Source organism: Camponotus vicinus, unplaced genomic scaffold (genome assembly GCF_025532165.1).
Source record: "Camponotus vicinus isolate PSW18456_S1 unplaced genomic scaffold, iyCamVici1.0 SCAF_3, whole genome shotgun sequence".
Lineage (NCBI taxonomy): Eukaryota > Metazoa > Arthropoda > Insecta > Hymenoptera > Formicidae > Camponotus > Camponotus vicinus.
Window position 1 is genome coordinate 18,315,781 of NW_028141967.1, and position 24,569 is coordinate 18,340,349.

General features: G+C 32.2%; 1 protein-coding gene across 2 annotated transcripts in view; it reads left to right on the forward strand.

Annotated features, from left to right (window-relative positions):
• The first annotated feature begins 2,471 nt into the window (after nt 1–2,471).
• The window catches only part of Pi3k21b (phosphatidylinositol 3-kinase regulatory subunit alpha), a 60,896-nt gene continuing 38,798 nt past the window's right edge, over nt 2,472–24,569 (forward strand). Inside the window, exons 1-6 of one of the 2 annotated variants that reach the window (XM_083094660.1) lie at nt 2,472–2,819; nt 3,476–4,087; nt 4,157–4,236; nt 4,338–4,451; nt 4,707–4,799; nt 5,100–5,147. In XM_083094660.1, coding sequence (XP_082950786.1) covers nt 4,367–4,451; nt 4,707–4,799; nt 5,100–5,147 — 226 coding nt within the window. In that variant the 5' untranslated portion in view covers nt 2,472–2,819; nt 3,476–4,087; nt 4,157–4,236; nt 4,338–4,366. Of the gene's footprint in view, nt 2,820–3,475; nt 4,237–4,337; nt 4,452–4,706; nt 4,800–5,099; nt 5,148–24,569 lie in introns of both variants that reach the window. The other variant, XM_083094659.1, reaches the window with a different exon arrangement.

Below are 24,569 nucleotides of genomic sequence, written 5' to 3' on the forward strand. Positions count from 1 at the left end.
TTTAATTCATTAAAATTACTTTCAAACCGATGAAATTAAAAATAAAAGTTTCAATTTTTATTTTATAAGATGTTTACATTTTCGTGAATTGCGAATGGATAGAGGAAGCGAAGAAACCGATTGTAAGAGACTTCGGAACTCTTTGATGATAGGTCATCTCGCTCGCTCTCTACTCATGGTCTTGCTTTCTCTGTCACACTTGGCAGTCGTGATAGATAGCCCGGAATGATAAGCGGACCCAAGAATCGAGAGCGAGCGAAACAGCAACAAGAACGAGCGAGACAATAATAGGAACGAGCGAGACAGTAATAGGAGCGAGCGAGAGGAAAATAATAGCGCGCAAGAAAAATCCGATTCTCGAGCTCGAGTCCTCGTTGCTCGTACTATTTCTATCTTGCTCGCTCCTATTACTATCTCGCTCGCTTCTGTTATTGTTTCACTCGCTCTTACGTACTCATATACTGTCATGTTCATCTCGTTATCAAGCCTGCCGCTGGCAAGCGGCCGATGGCAAATTGTGACAAATAAATAAGTTAATCATTTTAAGATATATTTATAAGGGTATGCGAGTAATTTTAATGGAATAATGAAAATTTTGCGATTAAAATAACATCAAACACGGTATCAATCGGATAAATGTATTTAAATATATATAATCAAAATGTTTATTATCAGACTAATTAAAAATTATCCGATTTACGTCGTGTTTGATATCATTTTAATCGCAAAAATCTCAATAATTCATTAAAATTACTTTCATATCGATAAAATAAAAAATAAAAGTTTCAGTTTTTACTTTATAATCTCGTAAATTGCGAATGGATAGAGGAAGTGAAGAAGCCGATTGTAAGAGACTTCGGAATTCTTTGATGATAGGTCATCTCGCTCGCTCTCGACTCGCGGTTTCGCTGTCGCTCTCGCACTTGACAGGTCGTAAAGATAAGCGGACTCGGCTTCCTCGCGAATGTAAACATCTTATAAAATAAAAACTGAAACTCCTAATTTTTATTTTATCCATTTGAAAGTAATTTTAATGAATTATTGAGATTTTTGCGATTAAAATGATATCAAACACGACGTAAATCGGATAATTTTTAATTGGTCTGATAATAAAAATTTTGATTATATATTTAACTACGTTTATCCGATTGATACCGTGTTTGTTATTTTAATCGCAAAATTTTCATTATTCCATTAAAATTATTTCTATACCCTTATAAATATATCTTAAAATAATTAACTTATTTATTTGTCATAATTTGTCATCGGCCGCTTGCCAGCGGCAGATTTGATAACGAGATGAGCATGACAGTATATGAGTACGTAAGAGCGAGTGAAACAATAACAGAAGCGAGCGAGATAGTAATAGGAGCGAGCGAGAGAGAAATAGTATGCCAGGCTGCAAGAAAGACTCTATTTCCAAGTCTTCGTTGCTCGTGCTATTGCTATCTCGTTCGCTCTTATTGCCATTTCGCTCTCTCTTATTACCTTCTCGCTTGCTCACATACTCGTATACGCTATACACGCACACACACACACACACACACACACACACACACACACACACACACACACACACACACACACACACACACACACACACACACACACACATATATGTATATAAAACTTTGCTCACTTGAAATATCTACGCTATTTTTACAGATATGAAAAAATTGTAATTACGAAAATTGTACGATTAAAAGGACCATGATATGCTAGTAATATTGTTTTCGTAAGTGGAAGCGTTTTAGAAATTTCAAGATTATCTTCATATTTTTTAATGGAACCATCCTAATTTTTTTATATAAATCGGTTCTTCGCAATATTCCGTGTAAAAAGTTATAAAGATAGTATAGTCAAAAATTGAACAGTTAACGAGATATTTGATTCTTTAAGTTGACATAATTTTATATAAATTATAAAATATCTGATAAAATGTTCATTTTTCGATTATTTTACTTTAATAATTTTATGCATAGAATAATAAGAGGAATCAGTTAATGTAAAAAAAACATATAATTGTTCTTAAGAAAAAATATGTCGCTGCTCATTGCAAATTCATATATCAAAAAAAAAAATTATATATATATATATATATATATATATATATATATATATATAGAGAGAGAGAGAGAGAGAGAGAGAGAGAGAGAGAGAGAGAGAGAGAGAGAGAGAGAGAGAGAGTGAGAGGATCGCAAATTCGTCATTTCTCATTTATATTAAAATTTATTTGATATTGTAAGCACCTTGCTATACAGCACTGGTGCTACCGACATTTTGTGCACATAGCACGGAATAGAACCAAAAATTGTGCACCTTATATGTTACCCTCTGAGAACATTCGTGCACCTTGGCTTCGTAGTTTAGGTGCACGTTTTTAAGGTCCACAGAGGGCGTATCGCTTTCAGGGATCACCTAAAAGCGGGCCATGACACCTCTCATTCTTCTCTCTGTCTACGCTCTTCGAGCTGACAACCGGTGGCGACCTCAGCTGCCTAAGCTGGCCTAACCGTGTTCGTTCGTGTCGCGACACGATCGACGATATTATTATTGTGCGCACTCCCGTCGCTGGTAACCGACGACGACGGTCTCGCCCGCGAGTTTCCGGCGTGTGCGGTCAACGTCGAGTGCGGAGTCGATCCGAGAAGAGGAGGTTCACCGAGTCGCCGAGCTGTCGCTCACGCGCGCCGACCCGAGTATCCGCGTCGCGAGCTTCACGTCGTCGAGGATTCCCGTTGGCGAGGTGGTGAAGCGTATCCACCTCGCCCCTTCGCCGCTCCCATCGCCTTCCGCTCGACGGGACAACGTTGAGTAAGGTAAGCGTTTTTGTTCGGAGCGCTATGATCTTTTTTTCCTCCCTCTTTATCTCTATCTCTCTCTACCTATCTTTATCTCTCTCTTTCCCATACACATATTTGGCACGTGAACTTTCGTTTACGGCTTCGTCGAGGCACGCGGTTCACGCATGCATCTCGTATATGTTTCTTAAGCTGGTGACAGTTACCTGGCGAATGGCGAGTGAAAGTGATGTTGATTTGAATTAAGGATATCGATAGAATATCGTAGTATTGTTGAATCTTAAATAAATAAACATTGGACATGTATTTTACATAAAAGAAGTCTTGTGTTTCTTCTTTAAAGAGAGGTGGAAGAGGTTAGCTTAGAGCTTTTTTTTCGTATATAACAATTGTAAATATTATAAGACACACAGGTCTTTTTTAATGTATAAAATATGATCTTGATTTTGCATTTTGTTTCTCAGAAAGCAACTTGTTTAATCAATGGAGCAATATCTTTAACTTCATTATTACTAATCCAAGTGTCAAATATATTTTTAAAATCAAATTTACAAAAGAATAAGATAATATTTACATAATTGTCATTAGTTAGTTAAAAACAATAATTATTGTTAGTTAAGAAACGACAATTGTTTGATCCATCTGTAATATTATGATTTTTATGTGTTATGCAGATCACCATCGTAGGCTCACGATATCTTGGATATGAAACGTAGAAATAGTGACAAGCAAGAAGTACATTTGCAGAGCGGATGTCCACGAAAGAAATGCAAAGGAGAATGATAAACATTATGATGCGTTGCATCGTCACGCATGAATAATTATCATAGTGTTCATATCACATTGCTATTGAAGAGCAGCTCAAAGATATTTGGCTAACCAACATCTTTGGGATAACACTGTCACACTGCATTTTACATATTTCATGTACAGCAATAGAGATAATTTTTAAAAGAATAGCAGTGTATAAAAATATAATAATTTTTTTAACAGAGAGCAAATCATTATTTTTAATAATTACAAATCAATGTGTGAGATTCGTATGTGCCCAATAAGAAGATAAACTATATCGTCGATTACATAAAGATCGGCCTTCCTAAATAATGCTCAAATAGCTGCAAGTAATCTGAGATCGCACATGAAATAAATGCCTTCCTTGATAGCTATGAAGCCATAAAAAAAAGTGCTTTGAGTCTGAATGCATAAGGGCCAAAAGAGATTATGTTTCGTGATATAGTATTGCACAAAATCATTCATATTTCCTACATATGATGTATGACGAACAAGTGAGTAAATTTACATACATTTTTCTATGAAGACGATCTGCTGATGTGATCATTCCTTCATAAACACAGCACCTGCTGATACATCTGTGAAGATTGGAAACAGCACATTAGTGTACGATTCCAGAATTTAGTGGAAGACTTTGTGCCTGGTATGAATAATTTTATTTTATAAATTATATTTAACTTGTTTTTGGATGCTTTTTCATTTCCACAATTTATGTTATTTATATTTGTATAATTTTGTGTGTAGATACGAAAGATACGATTGACGAATCCCTAATGCTGAAAGGAAGCTTGTCACCGTACCTCGACACTCACAATGAAGAAGAGTCGTCTTATGTAACGCTTAGCAATGGACCGTATGGTAAATTTTAACAGTTTTAATACATATATACTGTCATAATAGCGAACATTATTTTCATATTTTTCGGTAATTGAAAATTAAATTTAAATCTGTAAATTTAAATCTGTTTAATTTAAATCTGTTTGGGTAATTGAAAATTCAAATTAAATCTGTTTAATTTAAATCTGTTTCGATAATTGAAAATTAATTTAAATCTGTTTGTAAATTTAAATCTGTTCAATTTAAATCTGTTAATTCCTTGTTTCCTTGTTTCAGCGTATGTAGCCGATTCCACGAGTGCAGAACACAACTCGTACAATCACATCCTCATAGATGTGTATTTTGTAACGCCTATCCTCTGCAAGCACTGTAAGTAACACTGCAATAGCACAGTAAACTAAATTAACAGATTAACTTGCAATTTATAAAAAGATTTATTATATTATTAAAATAATTTTCGTCAATTTATTATATCTATTCAATTTTGTATTTTGTCAAATATTTTGTCAGATATTATGCCAAAAATGTGTAGTTTAAATATTTAGTTTTATTTTGAATAAAGTTTAACAAAACTTTAATATTATTTTAAATAATTCTAATGTAATTGAGAAAATTTTATATCTTGAAAAAAAAATACACAAATATTTACCTGTAATCTTTTTATTACAGGTGATGATTATATCTGGGGAACCGGCAGAGTAGGCACCAAATGTAAAGGTAAGACGGTTTATTAGAATCATTAAATATAACAAAATTTTGTGTTTTTCATTTGTGTCAGACATACTTTTTTGTATGATATGTAATCACATAAACTTCTATATATAGAAGTACGTAATGCATCTTTGACCTGCTCAATAGTATTATCAGCATGGTTCTAAAGATTTTTCTCCTCACAAAATATAAAATATATGCTCTCGATATTTTTTTTATAAATTAAAAAAGAAATTTTAATGTTAATATCTTATATATATATAGATTTGTATAGGCAATTGCATTATAAACAAATTTGGGTATGACAGTCAACTTATTGTTCAATTTTAGAAGAACCATAAATGAAAAATATTTTTACATCAATTCTTCTGGGAATTTATTATAGGTTTATTATGAACGCAAACGTTGTCCTATCTGATTATAAAAAAAATATTTCCTATAATTTTGTGCACGATTTAAATACGGTCGCGCAAGATGTCACGTGACAATAGTCGCCACGTGCGTTGAAGTTAATGCGAGCGTCCGCTAGATCGCAGCAATACCCTCGTCGCGAGACCCGCACGTGTGGATCACGTGTGGATTTCGCATGGATCATATGTGAATTTTGCGTGGATCCACCATCGAGGGCGGCACTGTAGCATAGTAACACGCCGGCGAGTCGCGCCGATCTTCAAGAGCGGTATCGTCCCCCTTCACCTTCACTACCGCATGTTCTCGCCGCGCCGGTTTCTTTCCCGAAACTCCGCAGCCCTCTCTGGTCCCACCGATCCTCCTCCTCTCGACATCGTACGAGCTCAGGGCCGTGCCTAATCAAAGTGCAAATTTCCGATTCAATCGCAGGTATCATGTCTTTTTCTCAATTTGGCACTATTCCCGTGCGAATCTCTCATATGTTATCTTTGTCATATCGTTATTAATTATGTTTCAATCAGAATCGAAACATAATCAAATGATTATACGATTCGACATAAAACTGAAATACATATAAGATTGGTCATACATCATGATATATTTAAGGAATATATATTTAAAAAAAATATATATATATATTGATAAAAAAATATATATTTATAATAAATATATATATAATAAATAATTAAGAAATCTCAAAAAAATATATGTATGTATGTATATTTATACATATACGTACATACATACATTTTTTTAATAGCATTATGAAAAATATTATATGTTTTTTGAACATTCAATTACAATCATGTTCCAATTATATTTCAATAGTAACATGTCTTAAGAAGATATTTTAGTTCCAATATATTTTATATTTGTTTGATTATTTTGTTTTTATTATAACTACAATAAATAAAATATTTTTGGAAAAAGAAAAGAAGAGAAGAGAGAAAATTATTGTACAAATTAAAACAATTTTTAACAATTTAAACAATTTTTTTCTTGAAAAATTAATTGAAAAAGCACATTTTTTATTTGACAATGTTTCACTGAATTATAGAAATTGGAATATGAAAGTAATATTTTAGTTTGTTATAGATGCATTTGGTAAATGCACAGATGCATATTTTATTTTCATACTCTATATATAATTGATCTAATTTAGTATATTTTATATTTGGCTCTATTATTGATTAGATGAATTGAAATGAAGTAAATATTGAAGTAAATATTGAAATATTTTCGGTTTTAGCTAAATATTTTGAAAAATATGAATTTTTATTTAATTTGATAATGGACCGTTTATTATATCAAATTATGCTCATTATATCAATTACTCCAGTTCAATTATTTATTCATATAAATAGAAAGAAATAAAAATAAATATATGAGCAAAGAAAAGTACTTGTTAAATACATAAAAAAAAAACAAATGTCTTAAAGATGTAATCAATCATGTTGATGATTTTTGTCTGCTTGTTTCGATTGCATATTTACATTTATATTTATTCACACGTCTAACAAATACTACAAAATTGCATATACTTTGCTAATCGTATGTCACGAATCTAACTTATATGACTAAGTTTTATTGATATTTGTCATGACAGCAATGACAAAAGTACAGGCTATAAAATACGAAGCACAAATACTTTGCGATAAAATGCTAAACATTATTCATACAGCACGTAGAGTATATCTTCGCTTTAAGCTTCAGCAATAAAACAAGTGTTTTTACTTTAATTTTTGTCGTTTTTACATGACTTATTCAGCATGCTGTCTTTCATACAAGTAAACTAACGCTATAATTATATCAAGTAATAGGTTTAATTACTCGATTGGATTATACTATTCGATATATCGTTAGCAAATTTAATAATGATTTTCTATTTATAATTCGAATCTAATTGCTTATATACTACCATTATATCATTTTTCTTTCCCTCTCTTTCTCTCTGTTATGTAACTTTATAAATGGCTATAAAATAATTCCGCGATTTTTGTCATATTTCCGTTACAATAATTTTAATGATAAACTTTGTAGCTAATAGAATTTTTATCAAGGAAAATATGGAAGAAGATCGAGCCGATAAATATTTTACGATCTTATGTAACTAAAAGTCAAATAAAGATGTTAATAGGGGATACAGTCGATTTGAATGAGCAATTTTAAAAATCACATTAATGCAAATTTGCAATATATTATCATAGATCTTTCTTTTTTTTAAATATAAACTCTAGTACACTCAAATGATACGTAATAGTTCGACTCTCAGCAGATTTTGCGCATATTGAAATCCTATCGCATTAACTTTTCTTCAATATTTATGCAATGACAAGTGTACTTAGAGTTAAAAATACTATGGAAACTGGCGCGATCCGGTTTTGGGAACGCTAAGGGTTAATTGCGCTTTCAGCTTTGCTGTTCTGGTTGCAAAAAAAAAATCGTCGCACACGCTCGGCGTAACTTTGCTCGCGCGTGTGCGACATATACAACGGCAGTTTTATATGGTCGAGGTGTTTCACTCTCTCTGGGAGTAGTGACGCTCGAAGTGTGGTCGTTTTACACACGAAGGAATAGCGCTGGCACGTGGTAATCCTTGAAAATCGGCGCGTTCGATTATGAAGCCGCGAACGAGCGAGCTAGCGAGTGAGCAAGACGCATTTACACGCCCACGCGAAGCTGCTTTTGCATCGAACGATGAATTGCTGAACTGTTTGTCGAACGCTGCCAAATCCATTTTTTTTTCTTTTTCTCCGAAATAATAGTCACGATAGGTTTGACCTGGATTCGCTCTACTTCGATTATGATTTTACTTTGACTTGCAGAAAGATATTTTGAATATTATCAATGACGTTTTCTTCTCCCTTTTTGGCTTCATAGAAAGTACACTTTTTATTTTTCTAATATTTACAAGAAACAATGTTTAAAATAATGTCTTTCTTAGAAGATAATAATTTTTTTATATGTATAGTCAAGTGTGTTTAATATAGATTATTTATATATTGACATGTGTACATATATGTATGAAATATCTTTATTACTAATATCTCATTGTCATTCTTAATTTCGTGAAAGTGCCGGATGTATGTAATTTGCACTCAAAAACAATAATTTTCTATTTTCTTTTATCTTGGCAGCGTGCTCTCTTTAATTATATTCCATAATAATATGTTTAATTGATCGCATGATAGTTATAGTGGTGCACAAGATGAAATATTAATTGATCAAACAATTAAACATAGTCATTGCATAGCGTTTGCATGACGCTCCGCGGAACGTCCAAGAGAATTTAATTGCTCGTGTTCACCTTCGTGTGTGCGCACATTCCGTTAAATTTTCCTGGTACTTTAACATAAAGCGCGCGCGAATATTCGTAAGACACGCTTTATGCCAAATTGCGATCAGTTGCTTCGGTATAAATCATCGGCCGATGTCAACAGAATACCTCCGTGGAATAAATACGCGCAAAAGGAATGAGAGAGTGAGAGGGAGAGGAGAATTTACTGTGCATTTTTCTGAGGTAAATCCCATAAGTGCATTAAAACGTGGGACGATTCCAGAAGCATAAAAATTGACTAGAGACAAAACTAGATACATATATCGCACAATGTGCATTATAATTTATTATTATATATGAGTTACATATTCATTGGAGAGATTAATTTTCTTTATATATATAATTATATTTATAATATAATATTTAATTTTTTATTATATAATATTTTATTAAATAATTTTTTTATTATATAATATTTTGACGCGACCAAAAAAATATAAATATTTCTTAATATAGATTTTTTAAAAATTTGCATTTGTATTTCGTTATCTCTTCTAATTCTTTAATTTCGACAACATAGTAATTATATGTCAATATTCATTTTTTTTAAACTATAGTCCACTTAAAATTGACTAAAAAGTCTATTTAAAATTAACTGAAAAATAAATTTCCATCGCCTATATTTTACATGTCCTTCTTGAAAATCTATCTCACACAAAAATTAAAAAATATTAATAAACATTTTATTTTTATTAGAAACACAATAACAAGGAAAAATTGTTACTGCGGTTTAGTAATTACTCGTTTGAAACTTTTAAAGTAATTAATTTGATAAAAGCAAATATGCAATAAAGATAGCAATAAGATATTTCTCGTCCGTGAAGTTTGTAGGTTCGCGATTCCTGCAGCCAAGGGCGCATCGCGATGCATCGACAACTTCGTCAGTAAGGCAATAAGACTAAAAAAAAAAGGCATCGTGGATCCGCGATGCGCTTCGCTTCCTCGGTGCACGAAGCCGTTTCGAAGGACAATCGAACGGGGTCAAAAGTCCTCGCGTTGCTACGCGAAACGTTATGAAGCCATGGAAACGAGCTGGTCGCGCAAGCGCCTTGCATTTTCCCCTCCGAATTCTCCTATTGTGCTCCTCTTTTTTTTATTTTCCTCGATTTCCGACCAAGCAAGTTGCTAGTTTTCCCGCTTCTCGACTTTCAATATCGAAATCTAGCTACTTCTTCTTCTGTCAATGCATAACGCGCTTATTCGATATCCTGCACATATAACGAATGTAGAGATTTTCATACGACATTATGATGATCTTGATGAATCGTTGTCGTTTCGCTTGTCACGTTTTTCGTCTTTATACATATATACAATTTCTATTTTTATCATAAGCATGCCACTCACTAAAATATAAATCACTCACTAAAATATATTTATAAAAAAATGATATATTAAGAGATATATCAAGTTAAATGATATTAAGATTAAGTGATGTATTTATGTAAGAGTATATTAAATCGAGTTTTTTTAAGTTTCCACAAAAATTTTTAAAAGACAATAAATTAAAAATTCTCTCTTGATAAATGAAAATAGATAACAATCTATGAAATAAAAAAGTTCCTATTCGTTTACTGTTATTTTTAACACATTTTTACATGAATATTATAAATTTATTCAGTTGTATATTTAACGCTAGAAATGTGACTGTTTAATTTATCCTTCATATTTAACATTTGAAATTCACAATTGCATAGCAGTTTTTAGCGCCCAATGTGCTAAATGGAAGTAAGAATACCACAGTAAGCGAGTCAATAGTGGAAAATCGTGTCGGCGGATGATGCATCGTTAGCTTCTCAAGGGTGCATGTGCAGCAGCGCAGGTGAAAATGGCGATGTCGCAACAGTTACGGCTGTTGACCGCTATGAAAGAACGAAAGTCGTGTTCTTCTTGACTTGTTGCAAAACTTTCTCATTGCTCGTTCAATAATTATCTTTTAGACAATTTAAATTTGTTATTGATCACTTTTAATTATAATGAATTTATCAATTTCTTTTAATTTTCGAAATAATTAAAATTCTTTATATATTTTTTATATGGAAAATATAGTCAATCATAAATTTTGTTAAATTTTTGAAGATTAAAACAATTAAAATTAATTGATGAAAAATGTATTTTTTGTTTTTTTAAAAAAAGTTAGAAAGTTTGCAAGTTCTATGTGAGTTATACATATTTTTATTTAGTTTGAAACAGAGAGATAAAATTAAAATTGGGAATTTCGTATTTTGGAAAATATTTACGATTAAAATTTTGATATTAACATAATTATGGAAACATGTTTCTCTGTGAAATAACGAATTTTGAAATTTACTGATTTTTTAAATAGGTAGCAAAAAGAAGAATTTGAATATTTATGTTATATTTTTACCGTACAATTTTTGGACAAATTTAAAATCACATCGTGCAGAATAATGTTTGCGAATTCGTGCGTGTATGCGATAGTGATCGATCGATCAACGGTACATCACGCAACGAATATTGGGTCAAACAGCGCGATCTAAATTCACCACTCGATGGCTAAAAATGGTGCCACTGTTCATTGACTTCAAGGACTTCAATCAATTATTTGTGACTAGGCATAGTGGTATAATCGTTTTTATCGTGTTATAAAGCCGGTACCTGCATTCTTATATTGTCTTTAATGTATCGGTCACGCTACATCTCGTCATTGCATGCAGTTTATAGTTTGTCATCGCAGATATCAGGTTGCACTCTTTGATCATTATTCATTATCCAGTGACAGTGAAAATCCATCACTTTTATATCGAACGAGTGTTATTTTTCTGATCATATTTTATCTTCTTAATCAAATTTTTATTTTATTTTAATTTATGGAAAAATGCGCGCACGCTGTATTTTAATTTATTTAATGAACATTAAGTTTTTTCTAGTGAAATTCATTTTTCTACTAGTGATAGATATTGATCTACTAGTGAAATTCATTTTTCATTCAAAGATTAGCTTTATGTGAAATTTTATGCATTTTATCCTTTTTATTATTTAATATAATAACTAACTTAAAGACTATCATAAATATGCGGGAATAAAAATGGCAGGAAAAATATTTTAAAAATATTAAATGTTTAAATATATACATCTCATAATAAGATTTCTTTTTTCTTACTTCACAAGTAATGTACACAGACACACACACACACACATACATATACTTTATTATTATAGATATTCACTATCTGCGAAGTATAAAAAAAGCTTTTTTAATGTAGTTTAGATTTACAATGAAATATATTTTCCTTATATTTTTGTTATTCAAAAAAAACTTCATATATATTTGATTATACATATTATCTATTAATTTCTACGTTACGTATTTACACGTGTTGTTCCTAACAAAATAATAGCTGGATGGTTAGTAACGATTTATAGCAAAACTAGATAATATCAATTTTATCTTTCTTCCGTAACTTCCGCGTTGGTTTGTCGCATCCGCGGCACATCACCGCACTTCATTTCACACGCTCGATAGCTTTTTGATAGTTGATTGGCACCGCCTGCAGTCTATGGCCTTAATCGACCGATTTCCAACGACAAAACCTTTCTCTTCTGCACCATTTGTACGATTTACTGTTGCGCTTTGGGCCGCGCAATTATCGCCAGCCATCCCTGAAAATCGTTTCGTCCCTTCCACACACACACAAGAGCGATGTAATTGTTGAAGACTCCATTTCCCTGACAAATTTGCATCCGCGAGAAATAAAGATGCGTTGCCAGTAATCAATTATTTAATTAAAATTTATATTCCATATTTTATTCACGTACGCGTTAAATTTAAATTAAGACAGATTAATTTGTACTTTTAATTTTTTACATTATCTGTTTACTATTTATAATACTCATATTCAGATTTTAATATTAACTATTAAATTTTTCTCTTATGCATCGTTTCATTTCATTTTACTTGCTCAATAGTGATTGCAAATTATGCATATATTATTTCTAATCAATCTGTTTAATATAAATTTTCCTTCTCGCAACATTTATTTGATTTGCTGTTAATTCTTATATTAAACAAAATAATCTTTTGATATTTTATACGAGTAACTTTTTGTTTGCTTTATAGTCATATCTTTATCTCGTAAATCTCCATATAATCGAAATCTAGCGAGTAACATAAAAATGATCAGGAAACTCCGATGAACTTTTCTGCAGACTTGGCGAAAATTCGTCGATCATTCGAGCTTCCTACCGATCTTGGGCGGATACATGCTTTCCGTGCCGGCAATCTCGATGCATCACTGCATTTCACTGCACATATCTCGTGCGATAGTCTTTTGATAGTGGGCCCTGCAGTCTATGGCCTTAATCGAGCAATTCCAAACGACCGACCTCAAAGCCCTCCTTCCTCTCTTCTCTTCCTCCGTTTATGCGACCAGCATATGTTGCACTTTAACCGGCGCCGGTGCAAATCGAGATGCAACGCGACTGTATTCGACAAATTTCGTTCATGACAAATATAACTTTAATTCTGAGAATTCGAGAATGTTAAAATTCAAAAGTGATAAAATTTAATGGTTTTATTAGTAAAAAATGTGGATAAAATTCAAGGGAAAGAATGTACAAATATCTCAAAGAAAAAATTTAAGGAATTAAACATTTAAAATTTCAAAATCCTTACAATTCAAAATCGGAAAAAAATTCCATAAATCTGAAAAAAAATTGTGTAAAATGAATTGCATATTTTTTTATATCTGTTTTTTTATTAAAATTAAATAAAAAATATATCTTAAAATTAAATATATTATTAAAATTAAATAAAAAATATATTTAATTTTATATATTATTTTTAAATTAAATAAAAAATTAGTTTAAAAACAATATATAAAATTAAATATATTGCTTATATAATCAACACAGTTTGAACTTGAATTTAAGCATTAGTTATTTAAACGCGTGACGAAAATAATTTAGCGAATCATTGAGTTATCTAACATTCTTGGATCGATTAGCCACTAATGCATCCAAAATTGCGTTTCTTTCGAGACGCGACATTACCTTCGCGCCGGTCACTATAATGTTCGTGCCGAAAAGGGAGCAGTGTGCCGAGATCTGTCGACGGACTCGCAAGTCACGCGGCTTAATGTTTCGCAGAGATATCCCAACGTCATCTCGTCGGCCGCGGGAATAAAAGCGATGGAAAAAATGCACGAGTCTGACGTAATTCATTGTGTAGACTACCGTATTTCTAAAGGAGCGAACTAATTAGACGATGTTGGTTGTAATGAGAAGTCCTCTGCCGCTCGCGAAAATCGCTCTTACGTGACCGCGTACGTAAATTGCCGCGAATTGACGAAGGAAAATTGTCCCGATGTCAGCTGATGTTATTACGGAAGCAATTCGAGTCTAAATGTGAACCCGCATTGCAAAATTGCGAGAAGTATTCTTCACCACCAGAATTTTTTATAAAAATAGCGCAAGGTTTTTATTTGGGAAATTTTTTAATTTATGAAAATCAGAAATTTTTATATTACGAATATTTTTTATAATTAAACGGACAATTGGTTTTTTTAAGTTTGATATCAAGAGTGTTCCATAAAATGGCTAATATGTCTTAGATTTTTATAGAAAGATTTATATATAAAAGATACATATAAAAGTGATATCTCTCGTGATCTTATCCATATCGAGAGAGATACAATATCTCTCTCCTTCTCTTCTTAATCTTGTCTTTCTTTAGATACATTATCTTTCTATCTTAATCAATCTTGAGTGTCTTTTAATAATTTCTAGACCCGGAAAAGAAACTCTTCCACGAATTTTTATCCGTGAACAAACGATAAGTGTCACGATTTAGATCACACGATTTCGATCTTTTTACTCTTTTGTAATGATAATTAAATCATCTATATTTTTATCGCATATGAAAGTATATTTTCCCATCTTATCCATATGTAGATAGAGTATCCCTTCAATCTTATCCATGCAATATTTTAACAACCTCGGCATCTACGATGATCTACGATAGAACCGTGAGATGGAATTATTTCAGGAAAGATCGAAAATCGCACGACGCTTTTTCATTTTTATCGTGACAAGGGGGGAGGTCTGCATTGCGACAGTGCCTTTCCTGCTTTTTTTTGGAGCCCGACCGGCATCGCCGTTTATCTGATTTCAACGCGATGATCTATACGCCATAACTCCGGCTACCTCGCTCCCTCGGGGGCTGATGTGCATATGGATCACCCATTGGAAAGAATAGGGCCGGAACGAGAGGTTGTGGGATCGAAATCGAGCGATGTAGATCCATGGGCGGTGTAAATCGTTGTCTGAAAAGCGATCGATCTCATGTAGATATGTAAAAAAAGAATATATTAAAAAAGGGCAGAGATTGTTTTTTTCCGATAAATAAAATCAATCTTTGTTCAATTTTGAAAAGAGGATGAAGAATTCTTTGGTTGAAGAAAATATTATATTGAATATTGCAAGAGAAAAATTTATGTTAATTTTTTATCGATTTGTAATTTTTGAAAAATGTTTCTCAAACAATTAGAAATTGACGGAAAAATACGACAATTTAATGAAAGGAAATAATAACTTTTTAAAAGACGTGACAAAGATAATAAAACGAAAGAAATATTTAAAAATATAATATTTTTATGTCTATTATCATTTTATAATTGAATTTAAAATTAATTAATAATTAATACTTATATCAAGTTTCGAATTAAATTATAAAATAATAATTTAATTAAATTGATAGTTTAATTAAATTGAGACTATACACTTTAGGAATTATTATTAAAAGTTTTCCTAGAGAAATTAGTTCGTCAGAAGTAAGTTTATCAGAATCTGATCAATCACTAAACTCGAAACCATGAAACTATTAAGAAATCCACCTACATAAATAGTAGGTTACCCAAAAACCCCCAATTTATAGTTGCGCCAAGGTTTCCTGGCCGATATTAGAGAACCGAAGTCGTTAAGTTCTCTCAACGCACTGCCGCGTTCGACGTGATATAATGAAATGTCGGCCTTGACTAGCTGCGCTTGTCAAGGATTTTGCATCCTAGGCATCGATGATGTTGCTCATTGTCCAAGGGTCGGAAAACTCGGAAATATACTCCGCGGTAGGAGAAAATGAGGCTCGTGGCGATATGCACGTAACCTATCGATATATATATATATATATATATATATATATATATATATATATATACATACAGTCATCGCTATATAATTTGTCTCCGACAACCAACAATATCTTTTAACATATCGATGAGTTTTTTTCTGATATATGTTCTTTAAGCTTCTTGTCCATTATACATTTTGAAATTATTATTAATATAACATATATATATATATATATATATATATATATATATATATATATATATATCTCTCTCTCTCGTGTGCTCTTTTTTTTCTCTCCATTAACTTAAGCCTATTTTTGTTTTATATAAATGACATTTAAAAATTCGCTATACTAATTATTATATTAAATTTATTATTGCGTTTATATATATATTTATAAATTTATGATATAAATTATAGCATATTTATCTTCTGTCTTTTCTTCGTTAATATTTTTTCAGATATAGTTTCCGTTGATTGCTCATGCGGTATTTGTCATCGAAAGCGCGTTTTGTCTTTGAGACGCGTTCGTTTGGTGACACTTTGTTTAATTCGCCGTCGTGTGCACGCTCGTACGGGCATCGCTGCTCGTACGCTCGGCTCTCCGTATCGGGTCGGTCGATTAAACTAAAATTAACTCGTTTGCGCGAGCGAGTTCCCTCTTTCGGAGCACATTCGAGCAATGCATTCACGTTGACGTGTCCTTAAGCGTCCTAAAGCTCTTCCATCAAATTTATATTCTGACGTTTATCCGGAAATGCATATAAGATAAAATATACGTTTATTAATTTTATTTTTAATAATATTGGAAAATAATTAAAATATCAAGCCTTTAGGCATTGCGGATTTCAAATTTTTATCATTTTGTATATTTTTAATATTTTTTTATGATTCTCAAATTTTATAATGTAAGTTCAACTGCTTCTCAACTTAAAAAAATTTAAATGTTACATTAATGCAACATTAATATTCTAATGTAGCACAAATGTATATTTTTTATTTATTTGAAACATTTTCAGTTTATAAGAATCATTTATCTTGAATTAGGAATATTACTTTTTGACATTAAAATTAACTTCGAGATTATATCTTGTTTTTGACAGAATAATTGTGATTTAGAACGATTAATATAAAAATAATTAATTTTAGTATTGTTTTAAATAAATGTATAATTTTATAATCACTTCAAAGTATTTGTCTCGAGATATCCAATATTCAACACTTATCAATAATGCATTCTCATCGAATTAATATTGAAAGATTGAAATAAATGATTAAGTCTGGACTTAGTTTTAGCGTCGGATATTCATCGATAACTGCATATCTTTATAGTTTTTTCTAAGTATTCTTTATGCGAATCTATATTGCTCTCGCGCCTATTTAAATGCTCGTGCCTTGGAGATTAATGACTAATCTTGATTTAATATATTTTCTTGTACTTTGCGAATGCGCATTCTATTAGAATAATCAGTACTTTGCATTTTATTTTTATTGTTTATTCATAAGTTTTTTTCTTTCACCGAAAACGTTGCCTTACCATTAATTTTTTTCATTTCCTTATATAATTTCTTATATAACTGATGAACTGAATGCTTCTGTATGATTTTAGTAAAAAGATGATTAAATGATACTTAAATGATATGTTATGACATGATTGTATAAAAATAATGTGTTCAAATAACTATGTGCGTGACGTATATTTAAAAAATGTCATTCGATATAATACATTTCAAATGACTTTTTAATCAAATAAAATTCTTTGTAACTAAACGAGGAAAGCTCTTTTTCATAGCAAGCAATTTATATAAATAAAAATTTGAAATTTTTATCAAAAATACGTTTTTTATATAGTAGATTTTCTCGCATATTTCTGCAATCCTTTACAATTTTTAATTTTCATATTTCAAAAGTCGCACCGTGCTTATTAATCAGATAATCTGTCACATATGAACTTTGTCTCTCATTATTCATATGGCAGTGAGAAATGAATGATTTTCAGTTGTCATATGAAAGAAGCATAACGTTTTGTCTGGTTGTTTTAAATATTAGACAATAAAGAGATTCATCGAGAAACTCATAAAATAACAGTAATAATACAGTTTAAATTATAATAACTTTTTATTAAGAATTTTTTAGATCTATCAATTATCTGGATTAACATAAGATTCGCTTAGTTTATCACCATGAGTAAGTTAATTCCGATCGGTCCATGACGTGAATTCAATTATTTTAAATACAAATGCGATTATCTTGCTCGATTGGTCACTTTAGAATATATATATTTTATTTAACCGTTGTATCTTTTTATTCGCCGATACTTGAAAATTTTATTTAGCTCTCACAATGATTTATCGCTAACTGTATGAATTTTTTAATATCAGATTAAGATTGAAAAAAATCAGAAACATATTTGACATTTAAAATACCAAAAATATATGTCGACGTTTATTCCTCCTCATATTTACTACTGTATTCAATTCTAGATTCATCAATCTAATTTCAAGTTTTGTGCATCTAATAAAAATTTTATTACGATGATCATCAAACATTTAACGCGCGAAAAGAGTCAATAACGTTTATTATTTGCTCTATTTGAGACTGAGTGCGGGCAAATCTTATGATTCTTTTGCTCGCATTTAATTTCTATAAATACGGGAACGTCAGGAGCACGTTGAAAATGCAGGCTTTCCTTACGTCGCGACGACGAATATCGACGAATATGCGCTTTACGGGGAGATGAGGCATCAAGTATGTGGACGCGCGCACGATTTTCTTCATCGTAATTTCCGTTGCAATTAGCCTACGGCCGCGTTTCGGGGAATGCCGGGATGCACGCGACGGAGCTGCATTGATTCGCAGATACAGAGGCAGCGCAGCGGAGGTGCGCTCGGGGCGCGGAGGTCATGGGTAATGGAGTGCACCGTCACGTTGCTATGGGAAATTCGGGATTCCCCGGGTAAGGGTCGAGGCAGCGAGAGGATAGCTGGTCGCGATATTGAAAGGCTGCCTCGGACGATCGCTATTTATGTGCTTTATGCTCCATTGTTTCGTCCGATGGCTATGACAGATTAATTAGAGTCGAGCCAAACTGCCTTGCGAATAAATTAAAAATGAATTAAGCAAAAATCATATAAAACGAGCGCGCGTGAGGAAAGTTATGCTTTGTAATTTTTATAATTTAAACAAAAAAAAAGGTTAAGCGCAGTCTATATTTATCTTTTTAATTAGGAATTGATGAGAGACTTAATTAATTGCTAAATAAGCTGGAAACGTGACAATTAATTCGGTATTTGATTATTTAAATGACTTTTATATATTATACGAGTGGTAGATTTAATGAATCGAATTTATTGGTATAATCTTGATTTATTTATTTAAATTATTCCTTTCTTATTCTTTTTTTGTTATTTAATAAAGTGCAAATGATCAAGAGCCTGCAACATGGAATAAAAATTGCTGTTCGGAAAAATTTAAAAAATGTTACAAAAATAGAAATTACCATAGCGAGTCGGTAGATTCGTCATCAGCGACGATTACATGCCTAATTATCGGTATTCGAAGCATCCGCAGTTCGGTGAGTTATGTAACGTCGTGTCATTGTAATGCAACGCGTTAACAACTCCTCGCTCGACTCCTCTTGTGCGCGATTTTGCAAATTGCGACATGATAATCCAATAAATTGCGATCATCTTCCTGACGTTAAATTTCCCTAAAGAGCTTAGCTATCGATTCTCAGAATGTGTAACATTTGCCCGCGATTAAGATAAAAGATAATATGAATTTCAACACTTCTCGAATCGCGTAAATTCTTTCATGATTAAACAGAATAATTTTCACGCCAAAAAAAAATGTTTTAAAGGTTCTAACAGACGTATTTATTTATTAATTGGACACAATAAATTTTACGTGCGAAAATTATTCCTTAATTATTTAGTTTTTTATTTTATGCTTAATATAATTAGAATAAAAATTTTGTTCGTACTTTAATAATACAGTTCAGATAAACTATATATATAAGAAGATAAAAAATTTGAATTTTTGTTCGAATTGCATTATAATTTCTCCACATCAATCATCTCTTTAGTTTTCCTTAAGAGAAGCGATTAATAGAGATATAGAAATCTGGGTTATAATAACACTAGCTGAGTATGATTTTTGTAATGATAGACATTTCTCGGTACAGATAAATTAATGCTAAGCTAGCGTGAGGGAATGCATAATTGAGTTTCACTCGCAAAGCGAAACTGCGAAGTAGCATTCACATTTATCGCCTCGTCTAATTCGCAAGGTTTTTATAAGATCCGATCGCACAGTCTTGGGGAATAGTGTATTTAAAAGAGTGCGACCATGAAAATGGATTTATCCTGCACATTTTATTTTCAATCCAATTAAATGAATTAATAAAGAAAGTTAGCTTGCGTCAGCTCTCGAAGAATTGTTGGTCGACATTGTTTCGACGACTAATACCTTCGATACCGGTTAAATCGGTTCGATCTGTCAGGTTCGTTGTTTCGTGCCGTCTTAACACGTGTGTTCAACGATTAAGACGCATAAATATGAGTCGACATTTCCATGAAAGATAACCGCGACACTGAGAAACGCGTGACGGCGCCAATGACTAGTACGGCTACTTCGAAAGAAAATCCGATTTAAATAGCTACAGTATAATTGATTAGAATTTAAAGCCCATTAGTCGCATTTATCGTGCACATCCTGACAAGGATGTGCATTCTTCATGAATTATTGTCGCAATTTTCGTAAGGCAAGATATTTTTTAGAACTGACATCTTTGCATTATATAAGACTATGCGAAGAGATATTATTATTATTTAATTTTTTGATAAGTATAAATTTATTAAGAATTCCATTCTAGCAGTCATGGAAAATTGAAGTTTTTTTTCTTTTCCTTTTTTTTAGAATTATTAAAAATCTTTTTAATGTTTTTATTTTTTATTAATGTTTAAACAGTACGTTAGTATTTTTAAATGTTGAGTACTTCTATATTGAATGAAATTCGAATCGAATTTCTGTATAACGTGTTCAAAAATGCATGGTTGGATCATGTGACATGCTCCTCGTGTAATTGTCTGAAATGAAAAAACTCGATCTAGTTTTATTTCACAGGATATTTTTGGAAATATCGAAGCCAATTTCATTAGATAAAATCGAAAAATAACAAAATAGTGCCATTTTAAAATTAGAAATTTCAATTTTGCTGAAATTTTATTTCTTGGAGATCACAAAAATATTAATTTTGTTTTTTAATTCTAATTAAGTCTACAATATTCCAAAAGCATCCTGTGCTATAAAACTAAACCGAATTTTTTCATTTCGGATAATTATACGAGAAGCAGCATGTCACTGTTGTTTTTGAACACGCAAAAGCTTAAAAGAGCAAAAAAAGAGCTACATATTCAAGATGTAAAAATACTGACGTACTGTTTAAATATCGATAAAAACATGTATAAAACACCAAAAAGATCAATTTATAATATTCTTCAAAAACAAATTCTTAAAAATTATCAATTTTTCGTGCTGCTAGAGTAGATTCGGCTTTTCAAACACGTTTGAAAAAGCATGAAACTTATTTTGCATAAATATTACTTTATTTTTAACTTGCTTTGAAGATAAGAGAAAGGTAAAGAATCTGATAAGAATTATATATATAAATTTCTCTATTCCATATTTCATATTTTAAATAAAGGCGTAGCAATCACACTCACATAATACGAATACGATGCGATGCGGCTTCCGTCGATCATTAAGTGCAACAACATAGCACTGACGCGGCTGGCCGCGCCCGTATAATACGGAGCGAACGGCTCCTTTTTGCTCCATTTTGTCCTCTTGATACTTTCGTACCGCACGCATCACGTGCACGTGCAACCAGCGCTGCAACCTCGCCACGAAAACAAGTGCTCTCCCTTGTTGTTTATCTCAGTCAGGACAGCGAAGTATCTAACCCTTTAGAGTATTTTTAAGTTCAACAAACAAGTACAATGAGGAAAATAATGTTTTTTAAATTCTGAAATTAATATAATTGAGATTATATTCTATTTAGAGAGCTTTGATGAGAAAATGATCATCAGGTCACGAACCATTACATAATGATTATTTTATTTTTTAAATTTAAATTTAAATTATTTTAAATTTTTGCGCGTTCATGATAGGCATAGTTTGAAAGTAGTTCTAAAGAATTGTTCGATAAAGTATAAAAATAATTCATTAACTCTTTCGGCTCCTCGAGTGATTCCACATCGGTACGTTTTCTCTCATCTTGGATCAAAACTTAACGAGCGGAGTGCAATATGCTCGGCTGATCGATTCCTGGATTATGCGAACACGCGATCGATGGCCCGCTCGCTGCTCGGGAATTCGCATCACGTTCGATGGAATCTGCGATCGCCTGCGAATCGGCGCCGTAAATTCGCGAGTAAACACCCGTCGCAGGCATCCGGGACCTCCAGTTTTTGTCGCGTGTTATTTCAGCTGCCTGTTGGGATTGTGTATAGTTGGACATTATCGAGTGCGATTCGTGAGTGCGCCTGTTAGAAATATCTAGCGGCCTGCGAAATCGCCGCGAAACGTGTCTCGCAGCGCGTTTTGCGATCTGCACCCGATGAGAATAAGTACGGCGAGCATGCAACGCGAACGGTGCAACGAACTCGGTAATTGTTAGCGCAAAGAAAAATGATAAGAGAAAGCGTTAATTGCGTTTATTTTTTACTAAGCGGTACAGCAAATATTGTAGAAGAATTGTTAAAAGAATTTTTCGATCAATGTGGATAATTTAAACATTTAACATTTTAAAGGTACATTAAATTGTTTTTATCTAAAAATATATTCCAAAAATATAGGATTTATAATTAGGATAATATTAAAGAAGTTAAATCTCTAAAATGTTTTAGAATATTTATTTTATTAATTAAAATGCTTCAAAAAACTTGATTGATAAATATATAATATTTATAAAACTTTTATGATTTTTATATCTAAGAAAAATTTAGACGACTATTTTGTGGTTTACTTGGTGAAATATATAGAGGGATCTCTTAAATAATATATAAGCTGAAAAATTCACATATACTTTTCTGTACAACGAAAATATTTTCCAAGCTCCTCTTTCACGTTGATTGTTCAACATTCCGTCATTATGGTAATTTTTCTGCAGACAAATTGCATATTATAGATGCTCTCGAATGATCTCAAAATAGAATAACTCTGAGCAATCGCGTTTAAACATATTCTCGCGATCGTCGAGAGGGCGGGTCGTCGAGAGCGTTCCTCGCACAATCACGACAATCGATCCGCCGAATTTCAATAAAGGGCACCGGGTCTTCGCTGGGCGAAGGGACGGTTGTGCGGCGTGGGCGGCCCTGTGACCTTGAACAGGACGTGCCTGTCACGATGCGCAGGCGCGTTCGCCCGCAGGGTTCGATCATCCTTCGTCGCCGGGGACCCTTCGCCGCACCGGCTGGCTTGGAAAGTCGCTTTTCACTTTCACGTCCCTTTCCCTGTCCCTTCGTCCGCTTGCTTGCGTCGTCCCACGCAGCGCGCTTTTACGATAAGAGCGAATGTCGGATCCGCTCGTAAAAGAATTTCGCGTGGCAGGCCGAGGGAGCGCAATTGAGGATATATGCTCAGCCTGAAAAAAAGCGAAAAAAAATGCATACGCTTTGCGCAAACGATCGCGGACGAAAGGTATCGACGTTGACGCTCGATCGAGTATACAGGGCTGATCAAAGGCCCTTTCGTGTTTCCCTTTGAGGGCATCCTTGAAATTCGGGCTTAAATTGCCTCGTTAGCTGGTCTTCGCCTTCTTCCGTTCAACTGGCCGGAAAATCAAAGCTTTCGATCACTCGAAATTATTTATTGGATATCATTATCATTATTTTTATAAGCGATAGAACATAGTTTTTACAAGTGATACAAATTTTATTATTTTTTCATATTTTATACATAAACTATTATATTTTTTAATTACTATTTTTATTTATTTATTTTTCTAAGTAAACTTATTTTGTACTACAATATATATATATATATATACTATAATATAAGTAGTCTTGAAAATATATAATTTTGAATAAAAATATAATAAATATCTCTAGCATATTGCATCTATTTCGATTACGAATAACTGTAATTTTTGTTTCATTATGCACGAAATGGATTTAAAAAATTATTATCTAGAAATATAGATTAAAGCTAAGTGAAGCTAATTAATCACAACCATTGATAAAATTAAAATTTTGTCTGACACAAATGAATTTCACGAAAAGTTTCAAACGTTTAGAACAGAGCAGCGAATTACGTACATCGATTCTATCAATGTACGTAATAGAATTAATTTATAATTTTCTCGTTACGTAATCGTTGTATTGTGTATTTAACAATGATCTTTATATATACGAGCTAATGTAGATGCTTCCGATGAGTGCTCAGTCTTTTATCGCAGCTGATCTTCTTGTTAGATAAGAGAGCTGATAGATTACGATTCGATGATAATTCTTCATTAATCGTTCGAATCGTATTTATATATTAAGCAATCGATCGAACTATCAGGTCAAATAAAGGCGGACAATCTTCTAAAA